This window comes from Micropterus salmoides, unplaced genomic scaffold, assembly GCF_014851395.1.
Source record: "Micropterus salmoides isolate LMB-PRFRI ecotype aquatic unplaced genomic scaffold, ASM1485139v1 Ms_hic_scaffold_11, whole genome shotgun sequence".
NCBI lineage: Eukaryota > Metazoa > Chordata > Actinopteri > Centrarchiformes > Centrarchidae > Micropterus > Micropterus salmoides.
Genome location: NW_024040152.1, coordinates 28,215,857 through 28,229,624, shown reverse-complemented (window position 1 = coordinate 28,229,624; position 13,768 = coordinate 28,215,857). Strand labels below are relative to the sequence as shown.

At 41.8% G+C, this 13,768-nt stretch overlaps 1 protein-coding gene across 3 annotated transcripts; it reads right to left on the bottom strand.

The window, feature by feature from the left end:
- Positions 1-910: 910 nt before the first annotated feature.
- sybu (syntabulin (syntaxin-interacting)) lies at positions 911-13,302 on the bottom strand. Of its 3 annotated transcripts, none has more exons than XM_038712101.1 (8): positions 13,193-13,302; positions 8,723-8,769; positions 8,278-8,464; positions 7,083-7,283; positions 5,433-5,532; positions 5,168-5,320; positions 3,672-3,827; positions 911-2,785 (listed from the first exon to the last, which is right to left on the bottom strand). In XM_038712101.1, exons 2-8 carry the CDS (start codon positions 8,744-8,746, stop codon positions 1,585-1,587), a joined length of 2,022 nt encoding a protein of 673 aa, XP_038568029.1. In that variant the 5' UTR covers positions 8,747-8,769; positions 13,193-13,302; the 3' UTR covers positions 911-1,584. The 3 variants fall into 3 exon arrangements, with proteins under 3 accessions (XP_038568029.1, XP_038568030.1, XP_038568031.1); XM_038712102.1 differs by having other exon boundaries at positions 7,083-7,229; XM_038712103.1 differs by lacking the exons at positions 7,083-7,283; positions 8,278-8,464; positions 8,723-8,769; positions 13,193-13,302 and adding an exon at positions 6,408-6,558.
- Positions 13,303-13,768: the final 466 nt, after the last annotated feature.

Genomic DNA, 13,768 nt, shown 5'->3' with positions numbered 1-13,768 from the left:
AATCTGGCTTGACAGACTGTTGTGATCACTCATCTGACACCCCCGCCATCACAGTGATGTCAGTCCCATCTGTCTGGGGACAGCGCCTGTCTGTCAAAGCCTCTCAGAGATTGACCCACTTTCAAAAATGGGAATATGCACGTCATCAGTCTTCAGAAAAGTAACAGGCTATTTGGATGAATTTGGAACAATTGTCCCAAAAGGCTTGAAAATCAAATACACTACATTTTTACAAGACTGGTGTGTTCTCAGCTGGTTTCACTTAACCATTGCAGCCCACTCATTTTTAATCTAGCATCCAGACTAGTGTGGGAATTACAGCATTTGATGACTCATTTGTCTGATGCCTTATGAACTGAGGGGTCATTGTTATGTAATATAAGATAAATCACTATATGGCAGAAGGGGAAATGGAGTAATCATGGCAAAGTGTTAGTTCATTTAGACTTAATCAGCTTTTTCCTTTCATTTGTAATAGATGTTATGTAATGACTAAAGAAAGCATTGGTAGTTTTTTTGCATGTGCTCTAGCAATGACCCAGTTTTTACTGGTACAAGGGCACAGACATTTTATAGCTTCTGAGAGATTGCACTAAAGTGTATCTAATGCAGTTTACATTGTCAGCTCAGTAACCCAAGGGATGTCTGAAAATACAGGCTGGCAAAGCCTTTACGTAAGATATAGTGTCATGAGAACGCCGCTTGGTTGCACTTGGGTTCAAACTCATTTTCCCTTTTATTCATTTATGTGAACATCTTGTGCAAATGAGGAAACGTGGGCTCCCCTTGTGTTTGCTTGAATTGTTAACAAGTCTTACATAAGCCAAACTTTAACACTTAATTGTTCCTGTTCAGTCATTTCCTCCGTCACAACGAACCAGATTTAATAAAGTCACGCGTTAAACACATGGCCTGAATTTATCATGCTTTAATAATAAAGATACAAGGACATTTGATGTAAACCACTAGTATTGCACATAGCTCAGGCACATAACAAGTGTCAGTTGCTTTGAAGCGTCAACTTATTTCTATGAACAATACACAGGCTGTACCGAATAAAGCTCTACTCCCAGGAGGAGGGGGAAAAAAAAACAAAACCAAAAACACTTCATAAAACAATAACAGTGAACTCACAATAAAGCTTTGGCTGAAGGTTTAAAGTTTAAGGTTATTTTTTGAACAGTAACAGTTTCCAGAACCCATCAAACAGAAACATTCAATATTTCACCTCCTAAAAGTCTCATCCCAACATAAAGAACTTTTTTCAAAACACAAGGACAGCTGGGGACACCACCGGACAATGATAACATAACCATCTACCCAGATGATCAGCTTATACATGTAAATGATAAATAAATATATAAATAATCCTCGTTAAAAATAAATCCCTTTCATGTCACCATCCCTTTCATTGCTTCCACTCATGGTAACTGCACAGTGCAAAGTAACAGTGTAAGGAACCAAAATAACTGCATTGATATAAAGTGTTTACCAAAAATGCAACAAACCCCACAAATACTCTTGAAAAGATGCTTAAGTGCTTTTTAGTTCAAGGTTAGGTGTGTGCATGCAGGGTGGAAGCTTTTATGCATCCGGCCTGTGAGCAACGTGACGAAGAGAGTGCAATCCCATGATGCAACAGCCCCTGATAAGAGCAGCAATATTGTACACCGGAGCGCTTCCGTCCACACCGTGCCGTGAGTACAGCCAGGCCACCGTGGGAAGCACAGGGGCTGCCACTGCGACCAGATCCACCAGGAAGCTGTTGCTCCAGTAACGCTTGCCGACCACATCCAGCCCCGGGGACAGACAAGGTTCTTCCTCACCGACAACAAAGTCCAGCTCCTCCATGAACCGGCGACTCTCTGCATGTTCCGAGCAGCTCATGCCGGAATCAGTGGAGATGTCTGGGCTCTCAGCGGGAGCAGGACTGGGTATGCTGGGTAGGGGAGGTGTCCAGTCAGGGACACTGGCAGTTGTGGAAGTAGAGGTGGGTAGGTTTGAGAAGCCCAGAAGGCTGCCAGTGGCTGACAGAGCCGTGTCCCCTGCTGTTGCCCCATGGATCTTTAGCAGCTGGAGGAGCAGAGCCTGCAGGTCTGGAGACATGGGCATTGTGTCGGTCTGGATTTCTTTATCTTCTATGTTCTGCTGGGAAGTCGTGCTTGAGGAGATTGTGACCGTGTTGGAAAATGCATTTGGTAGAGCTGGTGGGGGTGCAGTAGATTCATCAGTCAGCTGTCCCTCTTCTGACAGCGCCGACAACCCAGGCTCACACTCGGTCGCTGCCCTTAGCTTACCGCTAGAGTCCTGACTGAAGTCCATCGCAGTGGACATCAAGACCTGCTCCAAAATGTCCGCTCTGTTAGCCATCTCATCATTTACCAGCAGCCCGCTGTCTGCCATCGCCTCCGCCCCTTGGTCTCCCAGCTCCATCCCAACCTCTTCCTCCCCCACAGTCTTCTTCCCACCTCTATCGGGGCTGTCACAGATGAAATCCAAGGTGTTTTCATCCTGGAGGTTGGCGCCACTCTGGGCAAGCTCCATGCTTTGCAGCAGGGACTCCAACTTCCTGTTTTGGATGTTTATGTCGATGAAATACTTCTGTATTCCCTTATCCTTCTCCATCAGGCTGCTCTTCATTGTTTCCACCACCTGACGCAGCTGCTTGATCTCTTTGCGAGCCTCTTTGAGGGACAGCTGAGCCTCCACCCGGTGACACTCCTCTTCAATCCAGTCTTCCCTCATTCTGCTGAGCTGGGCCTTAAGCTCCTCAATCTCAGTTTCTCTGATAAGGGATGAAAACATCCAGAGTTACTTAAGTTTGACATTTTGGAAAATGTGTTAATTCCCTTTTTTGCAGAGAGATGAGAAAAATCGATTGGCACCCTCATTTCCCCGTGCTAAACATGAAACTACAGCCAGCTGCCAATTAACATAGCATAATAATACAAGTTGCAGGGGAGCAGTGATGCTCCTTGGCTGTAGTGAATGCAAGGATATGACAAGAAAGGTTAGATATGAAGCTCCCCCCCCCCTTTTACAACTTGTGGGATGCTGTTAGCCGGCTAACCATGGTAGCTCCTGCACTGCATGCTTACAACCCTTGCCACAAATAATCCTGTCCAACTGTGCCTCCAAAGCTCAAGTTATTAGTTAAATGCGTACCAACAGTGAAGGTTAAAACACAGCATGTTGTGTCTGCAGGCAGATTTTGGATTTGTGTGTGGTGGTTAGCAAAAGACATTGACTAGCCATTAGGCCGGCGGAGAAAAAGGTCAATTTTGCACCCCGAGCATGGCATTTGTGTGTGGTATCAAATCTTCCAATCTAACTCTGCAAGAAGCAAATAATTGTATAAATATAAAAGCTTAAACTATTTATATTCTATTACTTTAAATAGCCTATGCAAAGAGCAGATGAATCATAAAGCATTCATTTAAATAAGTTGCCTTGTTCATGTTACATATAGTGCATATTTCAGGCAAGATATAACTAGCAGCATCATGCAGGGTTTTTTTGGAATTTCCCAGTGGGTTCACACCTACAGGATTTTAACAGTATAGCTGCAGTCACTTGCCGCACCGCGTGCACCCCCCGATACAACCACTGTCATTCTGCCTTAAAACCATAAAAAGCTATAAATACAAGTACAGGTGCTACTCTTAACTAACCTGTCATGGACTCTGTTCTCAGACTCCATCAGTTTGGTCTTCAGGTGTCTGATGGCCACTTCCTTCTGCTGTAGAGGGGTAAGATACTGCTCAGGGTTCGGGGGTCTGATGCCATGGTTGTCTCCACAGGAGTGGTAGCGGCCCAGGCTCGCTCTTCTGTTGGCCAGAGAGGGGTATGTTGGTTAAATGCCATGTTTACCCCTTTGAATATCCTTCAGTTCCCAACTAGACATTTTGAGTCAACAGCAGAAAACAAACCAATTTGCCGCTTAAATGTAGACGGTAATTTGTCTGAGAGAGTGCTGTCAGGGCAGATGCTCTCTGAAGCCTGGAATTACTGTCTGACACAGGATTACTGGCATGTAGACTTGAGGCAAAATACCCTAAAATGCTGGTTTATCTAAATACAGCAAGGAATTTACTGGAAGAAAAAAAAACAAAAAAAAACAACTTGATCTAGAAGTTAATTGCATTAGCATTCAAATGCCCTTTGCATGTCCCATTATCAGTGTTTTATCTTGTTCAAAAGAGAACTGAAAAAGGATTCATGTATTTTTCCCCTGTAGAGGATGAGTGGGTGGATTTGGATAATATGCAAAGAAGCGTGCAAGCCCCTCTCTCCCACTAGCACAATATCCTAGCAACCTAGGATAGTGGAGACTTTGATGCCAGTGCTCTGCATCCCTGCCAGAAATAGAAAACAGCCTAGGAGAAGGTAGCATGAGAGAGGAAAAGTGTCACATGACACTTAGCCAGGCAAAGCAAATGTCTTAAAGTGACAAGAGTGGAGAGTTGTAATGCATTTATGGAAGCTCTAAACGTGAGATAGAGGGCAGATTCTGCTACTGTATAAAAAGTGAGGATTTTTTTTGGTTCAACCATAAACATAAGCCAAAATAGTAAACCTTCCAAGTAATTCAGAGCCTGGAGCACCATGTCAGAAATTCATGGTAGTCCCAAACACTTTAGAGCTTCAGGCTATAGTTTACAAAATCAATTCAGCCATTCTGAACTATGCATGACCCTGATCTCTCCTCCAAACCAAGGTGCATCCACTCTAATCCAGTTACGAGTTGGCTGCAGTCAGAAGGGTCACTGCGTGGGTACCATATTCAGACATTTGCTATATTAAAATCCTCAATTCCAACCATAGCCAAATCATGACCGATATAATCCCAGACGGGTGCAAGAGAGGAAATGATATAAAAAGATCTATCTAACAGTCTGAGCTTAATCCAGCCACCCACTCACTCATCGTTATGCTGCACATTGCCTGAGCTGCAATCCAAAAATCTCTCTTCTCAAAATTCTACTTGCTTCTCCCTCAAGCAGGGAAGGTTGGTTTTGTAATGAATCCAGATGGAGAAATGTGGAAACATTAAACGTGACCAGGAGGCCACACAACTGATTACCAACCTTTTCTCCCTCAATTTTAAAACCAGAATCTTTGTTCTGTGATAATCAATAATGCAAGGTTTTAAAGCCACGCTTGGTACCTGGAGGTGGGGCTGGAGTTGCAGCTGCTGCTGTTGGTTGAGGAGGCAGCTCTGGGCGGAGTCCTGTAGGGAGCATAGAGCTCTGCGTCGCGGTTGGCTGTAGGGCTCCCGGCTGGTTTGAACACTGGGAGCGGTCTGATGTGGCTGCTGCGACTTGATAAAAGCAAGCATAAGGGGGTAGAATAAATGACACTTTTAATGCATGATTAAACAGCCCTGTTAATCAGCAGACCATACTGATGATACAAACATATGAACCGCATACCTGCGTGATGGAGCTTTCTTTCCAGCTGAACTGAAAGTGAGGCTCCCCCTGGTCTTCAGGCTGCCTGTGCTGCTGGAAGAGCTGAAGTCTGCCTCACTACCTGCAGGGAGGAGCATCAATGCATTAGCATGCCAGCAGACTCAGAGCGAGACATTTTAAGAGGAGATGTAACAGAAAACACTCTTGTTCAATTCAACACTCAGGGTTTTTGCTGCAACCTGAGACAGATGTTGAGAGAGTTTGTTGACTTTAACATACTTGGTTGTAATGTCACAGTATAGTTAAGCAGACACTAACACACACACACACACACACACTTTCACTGTTTCTGCACCAAGTGTAAAACCAGAAGTAAACACATTTTACCTCACCAGCAATCACATTTGTTGTTTCCCTGCTTGTGGTCCCATTCCACTCACACTCAGTGGTTGCTGTTCAGAAAAAGCTACATGATCCCTTTAAAACTTCAAAGCTCAACATTTAGCCTAAGATGAACACAATACACAGGTTTCCCTGTCTGTAAATACCAGCATCTTGTCTACTCAGGATCAAGTGCAGAATTAAACAGGACTATTATGGTACAGTTTCTTTAAGCAGGAATTGCATCAAGTCTCCCTAACAGAGGGACCAAACAGATAACACAGCTTAATACACGTTCTCTCATTTAGAAGCTTTTCTATGAGCTTCTCACCATAATCTATACACTTTGTTAGATTAATGCAAGTTTGAAGAGCTGGACATACAGATAAGCCACTTTGTGATTACAAATGCAGTTAACACTCCAGAATTAGCCAATAACATCCGGTCAATAAATGCAACACTATCTGTTCTGCTCAAATACTGAATGACAGACACAGTATTTAGTTAACGCCTCAGCATAATACTGAAGCCTAGAACATCATGTATTTATTATTTAAGCAGAGAAAAACTAAATATTGTGTTGAAATTATAAAGGATTAAATGTCAAAGCCATACCTGAATAGGATCGTTTGCCATCACACAAAACCATATTAACGTGTCCAGTGATGACTGTGACAAATAAAACTGTTTCAAAACTTTAGTGATCCTCCACCACTTGGTGAGTCAACTGAAGGTCTGTGCACATTCAATGAGTGTAGTAACCTCCTGCTAATCAGCCTAATTGGGTAAGCTCCTGAACTTTTTCCTCAACCAATCAGCTTTCTTCCTTATTTCTCACTTCCCCATATTAAAAGAGAGGGCATTTAATTTCAGGATAAAGACTGGACTGCAGTGTTTCTAAAATATATGAGCACCAACACACAGAAGACAGTCCACCTCATTATTATTCTCATTTTAGGCAAGCAGCTGCTTCCCAGCCAGTGTTTGTTTAAGTCAACATGGAATCTGCTAGCTGCTGACATGTGACAAATACAATTATTGTACTTTGGTCTTTGGGGAACCACTGGCATGTACAAATGTACTGTATATGCAGTGTGCTGTATATAAGTCTGTACATTTTTAAGGTAGAGTCAACACACAAATCAGATTCTTTTCATGCAGCAGGATCAGCTCATAGTAATGCAGGCCTTAGTTGAAGATTACAAATATTGTTGATCCTCATATTGCTTTGTCTGGAAAAAAACACATTAAAACAAATCTTTTTATCTTTATCTCTGTATTCTTCTTTACCTCTGGCTTTCATGGCCGACCTCAGCTCCCTCTTGTGCCTCTGCGCGCTCCGTGGTTCACCGCTCCACTCGGCCATCACCCTCACCCTCTTGACTTTGGTCTTGCGCTCGGGGAGTATCGGCGAGCCGTCGGCACTCTGCTCTGAGCCTGACGGGGTTTTGGAGGGGGACACAGACTGACTAGTGGGGCAGCCGGTGTCATCTATTGTAAACAGGCACACAGACAGTAATAGCCAAGAACAGGCCGCGCAGGGCAGGCAGCGAAGAAGGCAGTCAGTCAAAGCTCAAGGTTCAGCCTGGGTTTTATCTGACAGATAGCATGACACCTTTCACAATGGCTCCTCACTTTCATAAAGCAGTTATCAAGTGGTTGTTGCACACTTATTGTCCATACACAGGCACCTTTTGCAATGTAATTTGTGTCTTTCATTTGTTAATTTGGGTAAACATGAAATAAAAATAACTGAATGTTTTTGTTTGAGGTTGTGTAATCCAGCATGCTGTACTCAAAGGTACAAAGTAGGCTAAATTTACTCAAGCACTGTACTTTTTTTGAGGTTGTTTTGCTTTACTTGAGTATTTATATTGTCTGCTACTTTATATTTCTACTCCACTCCATATTTCCCTCTGAAATGTACTTTGTTATTCACTACTTTTATCTAATTGCTTGCGTTTCGTTGTAGATAAATATTTAGCATAGTGTAAAAATCTTTGATAAGTAGATAATACAGAGTTTAATGCATTTTTTTGATTCTAACCCTTCTTTCAAGATTCTCACTCTCATTTCTAAAAAATTCTGTCTTAGACTTATTTTAGGAAACAAACACAATATGATCATCATGTAAAATACTTATATCAGCTTCACCTTGATCAGCTAACATACTAACGATTATTAGTAAATATTACTTATTGTGCAGAAGTGCTGTTCAGCATAATGAGTACTTTTGATACTTTAATTACATTTTCTGATAATACTTCTGCACTTTTACTTGGTAGGATTTTTAATACAGGACGTTTACTTGTAATGGTGTATTTTCACACTGTGGTTTGGATACAGTAAGGATTTTATATGAACCCAACCAACCAAGAGCATTGCATTGCAACACAATCTTGCACCTGACAGCCTGTAGATGGTGATCTGAGGTCTTTTTCAGGTATGAACTCAGCTGTCCTCAGACTGGAGCTGAACTTCTTACCAGAGCAAAAGCTGTTGGTGCTGATGGTCCTTTTGGAGCGGTGTGAGCTGATGTCACACTCCTTCCCCTCCTCCTCTGAGAAAGGTGAATCAGAAAGAGGTGAGCCTTTGTCCTTTGGTCGGAAGGGGTGGAGGACCAAGCGTGGGATGCGGCTGCGGGGGCTTCCTTTCTCCGGTGACTTCTTTTCCTGTTCAAAGTAACATCTGTCAGAGCTGCAGGCAGGGATGTAGCCACGCACCTTAACTTAGTGTACCTTCTTTTTCAGGATGACATTGTTTTTAAATTCATAAAAAGATTTTATTTTGTTCATATTGTTGGTTGATTGCCTTATGTTGGTAACTGTAAGGTCACATCTTACCCATCTTTTTCTTTATCACATTGCTTTGAAAAAACAAATCCAACATGCAGAAATCTGTCACCAGAGACCATCAGTGATGAGACTCACCTCATATTCCTGGAATGGTCCCATTGTGCTTCACGTAGCGTTTTCCCCTGATGAATAAAAAAGAGAGGAAACATCAGGTCAGTCAGTTCTTTCTGTGTATGTGGCAGCATTTTGACGTGGCACTCAAATCCTTTAAAACAAGGGCCCTCTGTCTGAACTCTGTTACGCCACTAAATCCCCCCCCCACCACACACACACACACACACACACACACATACACATCCTGTCTGGTACAGATGGCACAACAATCCCAGAGCAAGCCGTGACCAACACACACTGAATGCATGACCTTATGAAACAAATTCTAAAAATAAACAGCCACGTACCTTTTTAAATTTAGTTTGTAAAGTTCTTTAACAATCAAAACGAGGCAATACGGATTTAAGAGCAGAAACAAATAATAAAGTTAAAAATATGAGAGAAGAGTCTATGGCATTACTAGTGGCTTAAGCACAGCTAAATGTTAATTTCAGCATGCTCACAGTGAAAATGTAAGTAAAGTTTATTTATATAGCACCTTTCACACATAAAAATTGCAAAATGTTTAACATTTAAGTGACAAAAAATACATAAAAGCATAGAAATACATAAATCAAGACAGCCATAAAACCCTTGTCTAATTGCTTTTTACAATAAGTCAACAGATTGTAAATGCTAGCATGTTGATGTTTAGCATGTTTATGTTTAATACATAGCTGGGAATCAGCAAGTACAGCTGAGGCTGATAGTATTTGGTCATAAACCTAAGTTTTGGATCAACAGAAATTTTTACTTGAAGCTGTCCCTAGATTCAATAGTTGTTGAGATATTTCAATTAAAAACAAGAATTTTGACTTTATGGTGGCACTGGAGGGAAAGTCCGGGGATCACCAAAGTCAGTAGATTTTATCCTCAAGGGACCCGAAATATCTGTACCAAATTTTATAGCAGTCTATAAAAGAGTTGACGAGCTACTTGGTTCTGAATCACAAATGTCAATCTGATAGTTGTGCTAGAGGAAAAGTCACCACAGTCATTAGGATTTATCCTCGTGGGAACATGTATGTCTATACAACATTTTTTCAGTCAGGGCCAAATTGGCGGGCCAACCAACAGATCAACGTTCCCATAGAGAGCTGGCATGGCTAAAAACAGTAAAAACAAATATATGAATTTAGATTTAAAAGAACTCAATTTACTCATCTGCTTGTGGTTTCAAAAGAGTACAGAGTTCAGAGTCTACACAGATACACCTATAACGAAGAAAGACTGGTACTACTATATTCATATTCAGGTTTTTCATCAAAGTCATCCCAGATTAAGATGATCAGACGAAGCACAGTAATAGATGAAATGTGTCCAACTTCAGTAAGTCACTCTGCTAAGCAAAAATACACCAACTCTCCTTATCAGCCTTCTGAGCCAAAATGATGAGGCTGCCTGCCAAAGGCTCCAAAGTGCTTCTATCGTTGAGGTATAATAGATGATGGAGTGATATTAAATCCTCTTTTTATATAAGTAGATATGAACTCTTGTGTCATGCTGAACTTTTCTTTTGTACATGCAAATTTAAACAAGGAAGACACATATTTTATTGATGCTTTAAAGCTAAATAATGCAAAATTTCTCTCATGCTCGAATAAACTTCATACAATCACTTCACTCCTTCTCGCCTGTTGATTTCCTCTCAGCATCTTTGCAAGGCCAGTTGCGTAAGTGCCTACATGTTTTTTATTCCCTTCCCTTTTTTGTTGCACTGGTAATGATATAACTGACCCCAAAGCATGTGTGCTGCTGTCACATCAGTGAATCTGAACCTGTCTTTCCTCGCTTCATCCAGATGGTACTATTTTTAAAGCTTTGGCTGGAGGAGATGTCAGTCTTGCCTCAAACATCTTGCTAGATCTAATATAAGCCACCCTCCCTGTATGAGCAGCTTAGACGTGTGCAAAAACCTCTTTCTTTGAACCACTGAGGCCCAAAGAGGATTTAAAAAATAGAGCAGAGAGTCGAGGGAATCAAACTCCACCTCCTTTTATTAGACTCAAAAATAGAATTGCGTTCTGGGTGGCCTAGTGCAACCTTACCTACAGTCTCACTTGTATTTTCAGGCATCCACAGTATCATCCAACTGTAGCAATGCACAGCTGCCTGGCACACTGGCAAAGCAAAATCGGATTATAGGCACCGAGCAGGGCAGAGCGACCAGAGCCGTGCCCTAGCAACAGTCTTAGCAACCACGGGAAAAGAGCTGCTCGAACGACTCCAGCTTAGATGGGGCCAATTATGTGTAAATCTCACAAAGTGTAGCCTTCTGCCGCTCATCCTGATATGCTGCCATTCACTGAGAGAAAATATCTAGAGTGTGCCGAGGTGGTGTGTAGGGGTGTTCACCATTCAGCTGTGTTCTCTTCAGACTGAATGGACATGCTGTCCTGGAGCCAGCGTGTGCGTGTGTACATATACCTTGCCGCTCATGAGGAGTGCAATAGATCAAATGTTTACAATCTAAAACAAAGAAAACAAAGTAAAGGTATAGACAAAAAGAGCATAAGCCATAAAGCCATGATTATGAATGTTTAAAAAATCCTCCTTGTGCACAATAATAAAGTGCTAGAAAAGAAATAAGCACTGAAGCGAATGAATAGGAAATAATTCAATAAACAGGACATGGTTGAGAGCAGAGAGGTGCGTAGGTCTTTGGCTTAGGAAGTGACATTTATAAATTCATGCAAACTACAAGCAGCCATATGAAGGAATTATGCAGGAGGGTATGAACGATAAAGAGTCAGAAATAAGCTGATTTTTGCATCCTGAAGACAAACCATTAAACCGTTTTAGAATCATATCATATTATTTTTTCCAGCACTCTGTTCCTTTACTAATGACCACTCAAGAGCTTGTAACCTGAAACCCTGCGAGGTGTATGGACACAGACGCCTGTCCATGGATGCTCTGCTGCCATAGTTAGATTTTAGATCTCAACTGTGTCGACATTTTGCCTGTGTCCATAGTGCTTTCTCTTGTTCCTGTCCTGAGCTATAGCTGCCTGTAGGATTATACATTCGGTCCCTCCACCCGGATCCGCTGCTTGACTCCAGACAATGTTGATTGGTTACCTACTGAGCGACAGGCTAAGCATTATCTAAGATGCAAACACAGGATTTTCAGCCCTCTTAAGCGTGGCGAACAACCAAACTGCCTGCGTAAGCGACACACAATCATTCCAAAAACTCATCCAAACAAAAGAGTGCCCTAATTTATGAAGTGGATGTATGAAGTGGATGGGAAAGGAAGACTTACAGGAAGCTGTCAGTGGGATGCTGAGATAATGTGTACAAGACTGGTAAACAAGTCTTTAAGCTTCCACTGAAGCTATTTCCCTTATCCAGATGGTCTACTTGAAAAACAGCATGGAATGGGCGTGAATAATAAATTCCCTTAATCCCTCCAAGTCTATATGGTTCTGATTTTAATGGTGCACCTAGACTAATGTCAAGCTGTTTATTCCATTTTCATATTTATCCCATGATGCACTCTGTCCATTTGTTCTGTTGATGTGAATATTAATGAGGTGTGGACTTAATATTAGTGATGACATTTGATGCACACTGATGAGCCTTTGTACAGTTTTGAAAGGTGTGAGCTTAACTGAACATCTATGTCCAAACGCTGGAGTTTACTATTATTATGCCAAGCAGTAATGAATCCAGAATTCACAAAATGTTGATGGTACAGAAGATGTTTATTAGGCATGTATCATGTAGAAAATCACAGCTGGCTGTTAAGCCCTGCTAAAATAATCATTCTGTTTTGTTGCACCATATGGTTCCACATAGGACTTTATGGTACCCTTTCAAAAAATACATACAATTTTCATAATAAACTAAATGTAACAATTTTTAAGAATATCAGTCATCAAACAGAACAACTGCTGTAACCAAGTGGCCCTTGAAAATGCCCCCCCATGTGTTTTCATGTTTACATGCCCCCTTTGTTTTCCACACCACACTTCAAAGCCATTTCCATTGTTTCTAAAGGCTTAGGAGATTTTGTGTGTCCTGATATCCCTTAATAATGACAGCATTTTCTCTCGCACCGCCTCCAAATGGCTTGATTTATATTTTATTTAGTTTCATCTGGCGCCCCTTCAGTTGCTGGGAATGTTTTGTTTTTCTTCTTTCGATGCCTCTAGAATAAAGATACGCCAAGTACGACATAGAGTGTAAGCAATAGTGATGTAAACATCCAACTTCGGACCTAACGTGTCCACATTTCACCCAGCACCACCCAAAACACGCATGACGTGTACGCACATTTGGATGACTTGACAAAAGACTCATCACCGAACTTGTAAACAGCTCCTCTTCAGCACCACCTGCCCCCATCCTGTGAATACTTTCATTTGTTGTTGTTTTTTATAAGCTGATGGCAGTAATGGGCTGGTCTAAAATGGATGTTTCGTGAAATTAAATAAAATGAAAGGCTTGCCTGGATGTCTGATGGTGGTTCCTCTCAGAAGGATGCGCGTCAGGCGGTGAAGCACAAAGGGTCGTTCCGCTACTGGTGCTCCGGCGGTGCCAGCCTCCGCTCTGCTGTTCGTGTGTCGGGTGGAGGAGAGCTGTGTGCAGACTGAGGACACACACGATTGGACAAGAAGCGAAACCACTGACGGTGCACGCACAATATGACTACCATCCCAAGTGAGTTACATAATGCGTGAGGCATTACTTAACCACTGACTCCCCTCCATCACAAAGAGCCATAAGCTTCTGGCAGACTGCTGTATAATATGTAGGCTATGCGTGCTGACGTTTGATGTCTGTTGCCATGTTTCCTTTAAGAGTGCAGTTTTTTATTTATTTATTTTTTTTACATCTGACACATGCCTCGATTCATTATTCATAAATGCACATTCTAGTATAAAGTTAATTTAATATTTTAGAATATTTGTCTGAATCTAAAACATTTGCTCCTTTGATGAGGCTTGAAGGCTCTTACATGGTTTTGGAATGTAATATTCCCTCAAGGCTATGTTGCTGTCTGAGTGACTCACGTTATATTACA

Excerpts from the sequence above, each read along its gene's own strand:
- sybu (XM_038712101.1), bottom strand. The coding sequence starts at position 8,746 with ATGGGACCATTCCAGGAATATGAG. Across the intron at positions 8,465-8,722 it reads GACCATTCCAGGAATATGAG|GAAAAGAAGTCACCGGAGAA; the intron begins GTGAGTCTCATC and ends TACTTTGAACAG. Across the intron at positions 2,786-3,671 it reads GAGAACAGAGTCCATGACAG|AGAAACTGAGATTGAGGAGC; the intron begins GTTAGTTAAGAG and ends ATCCCTTATCAG.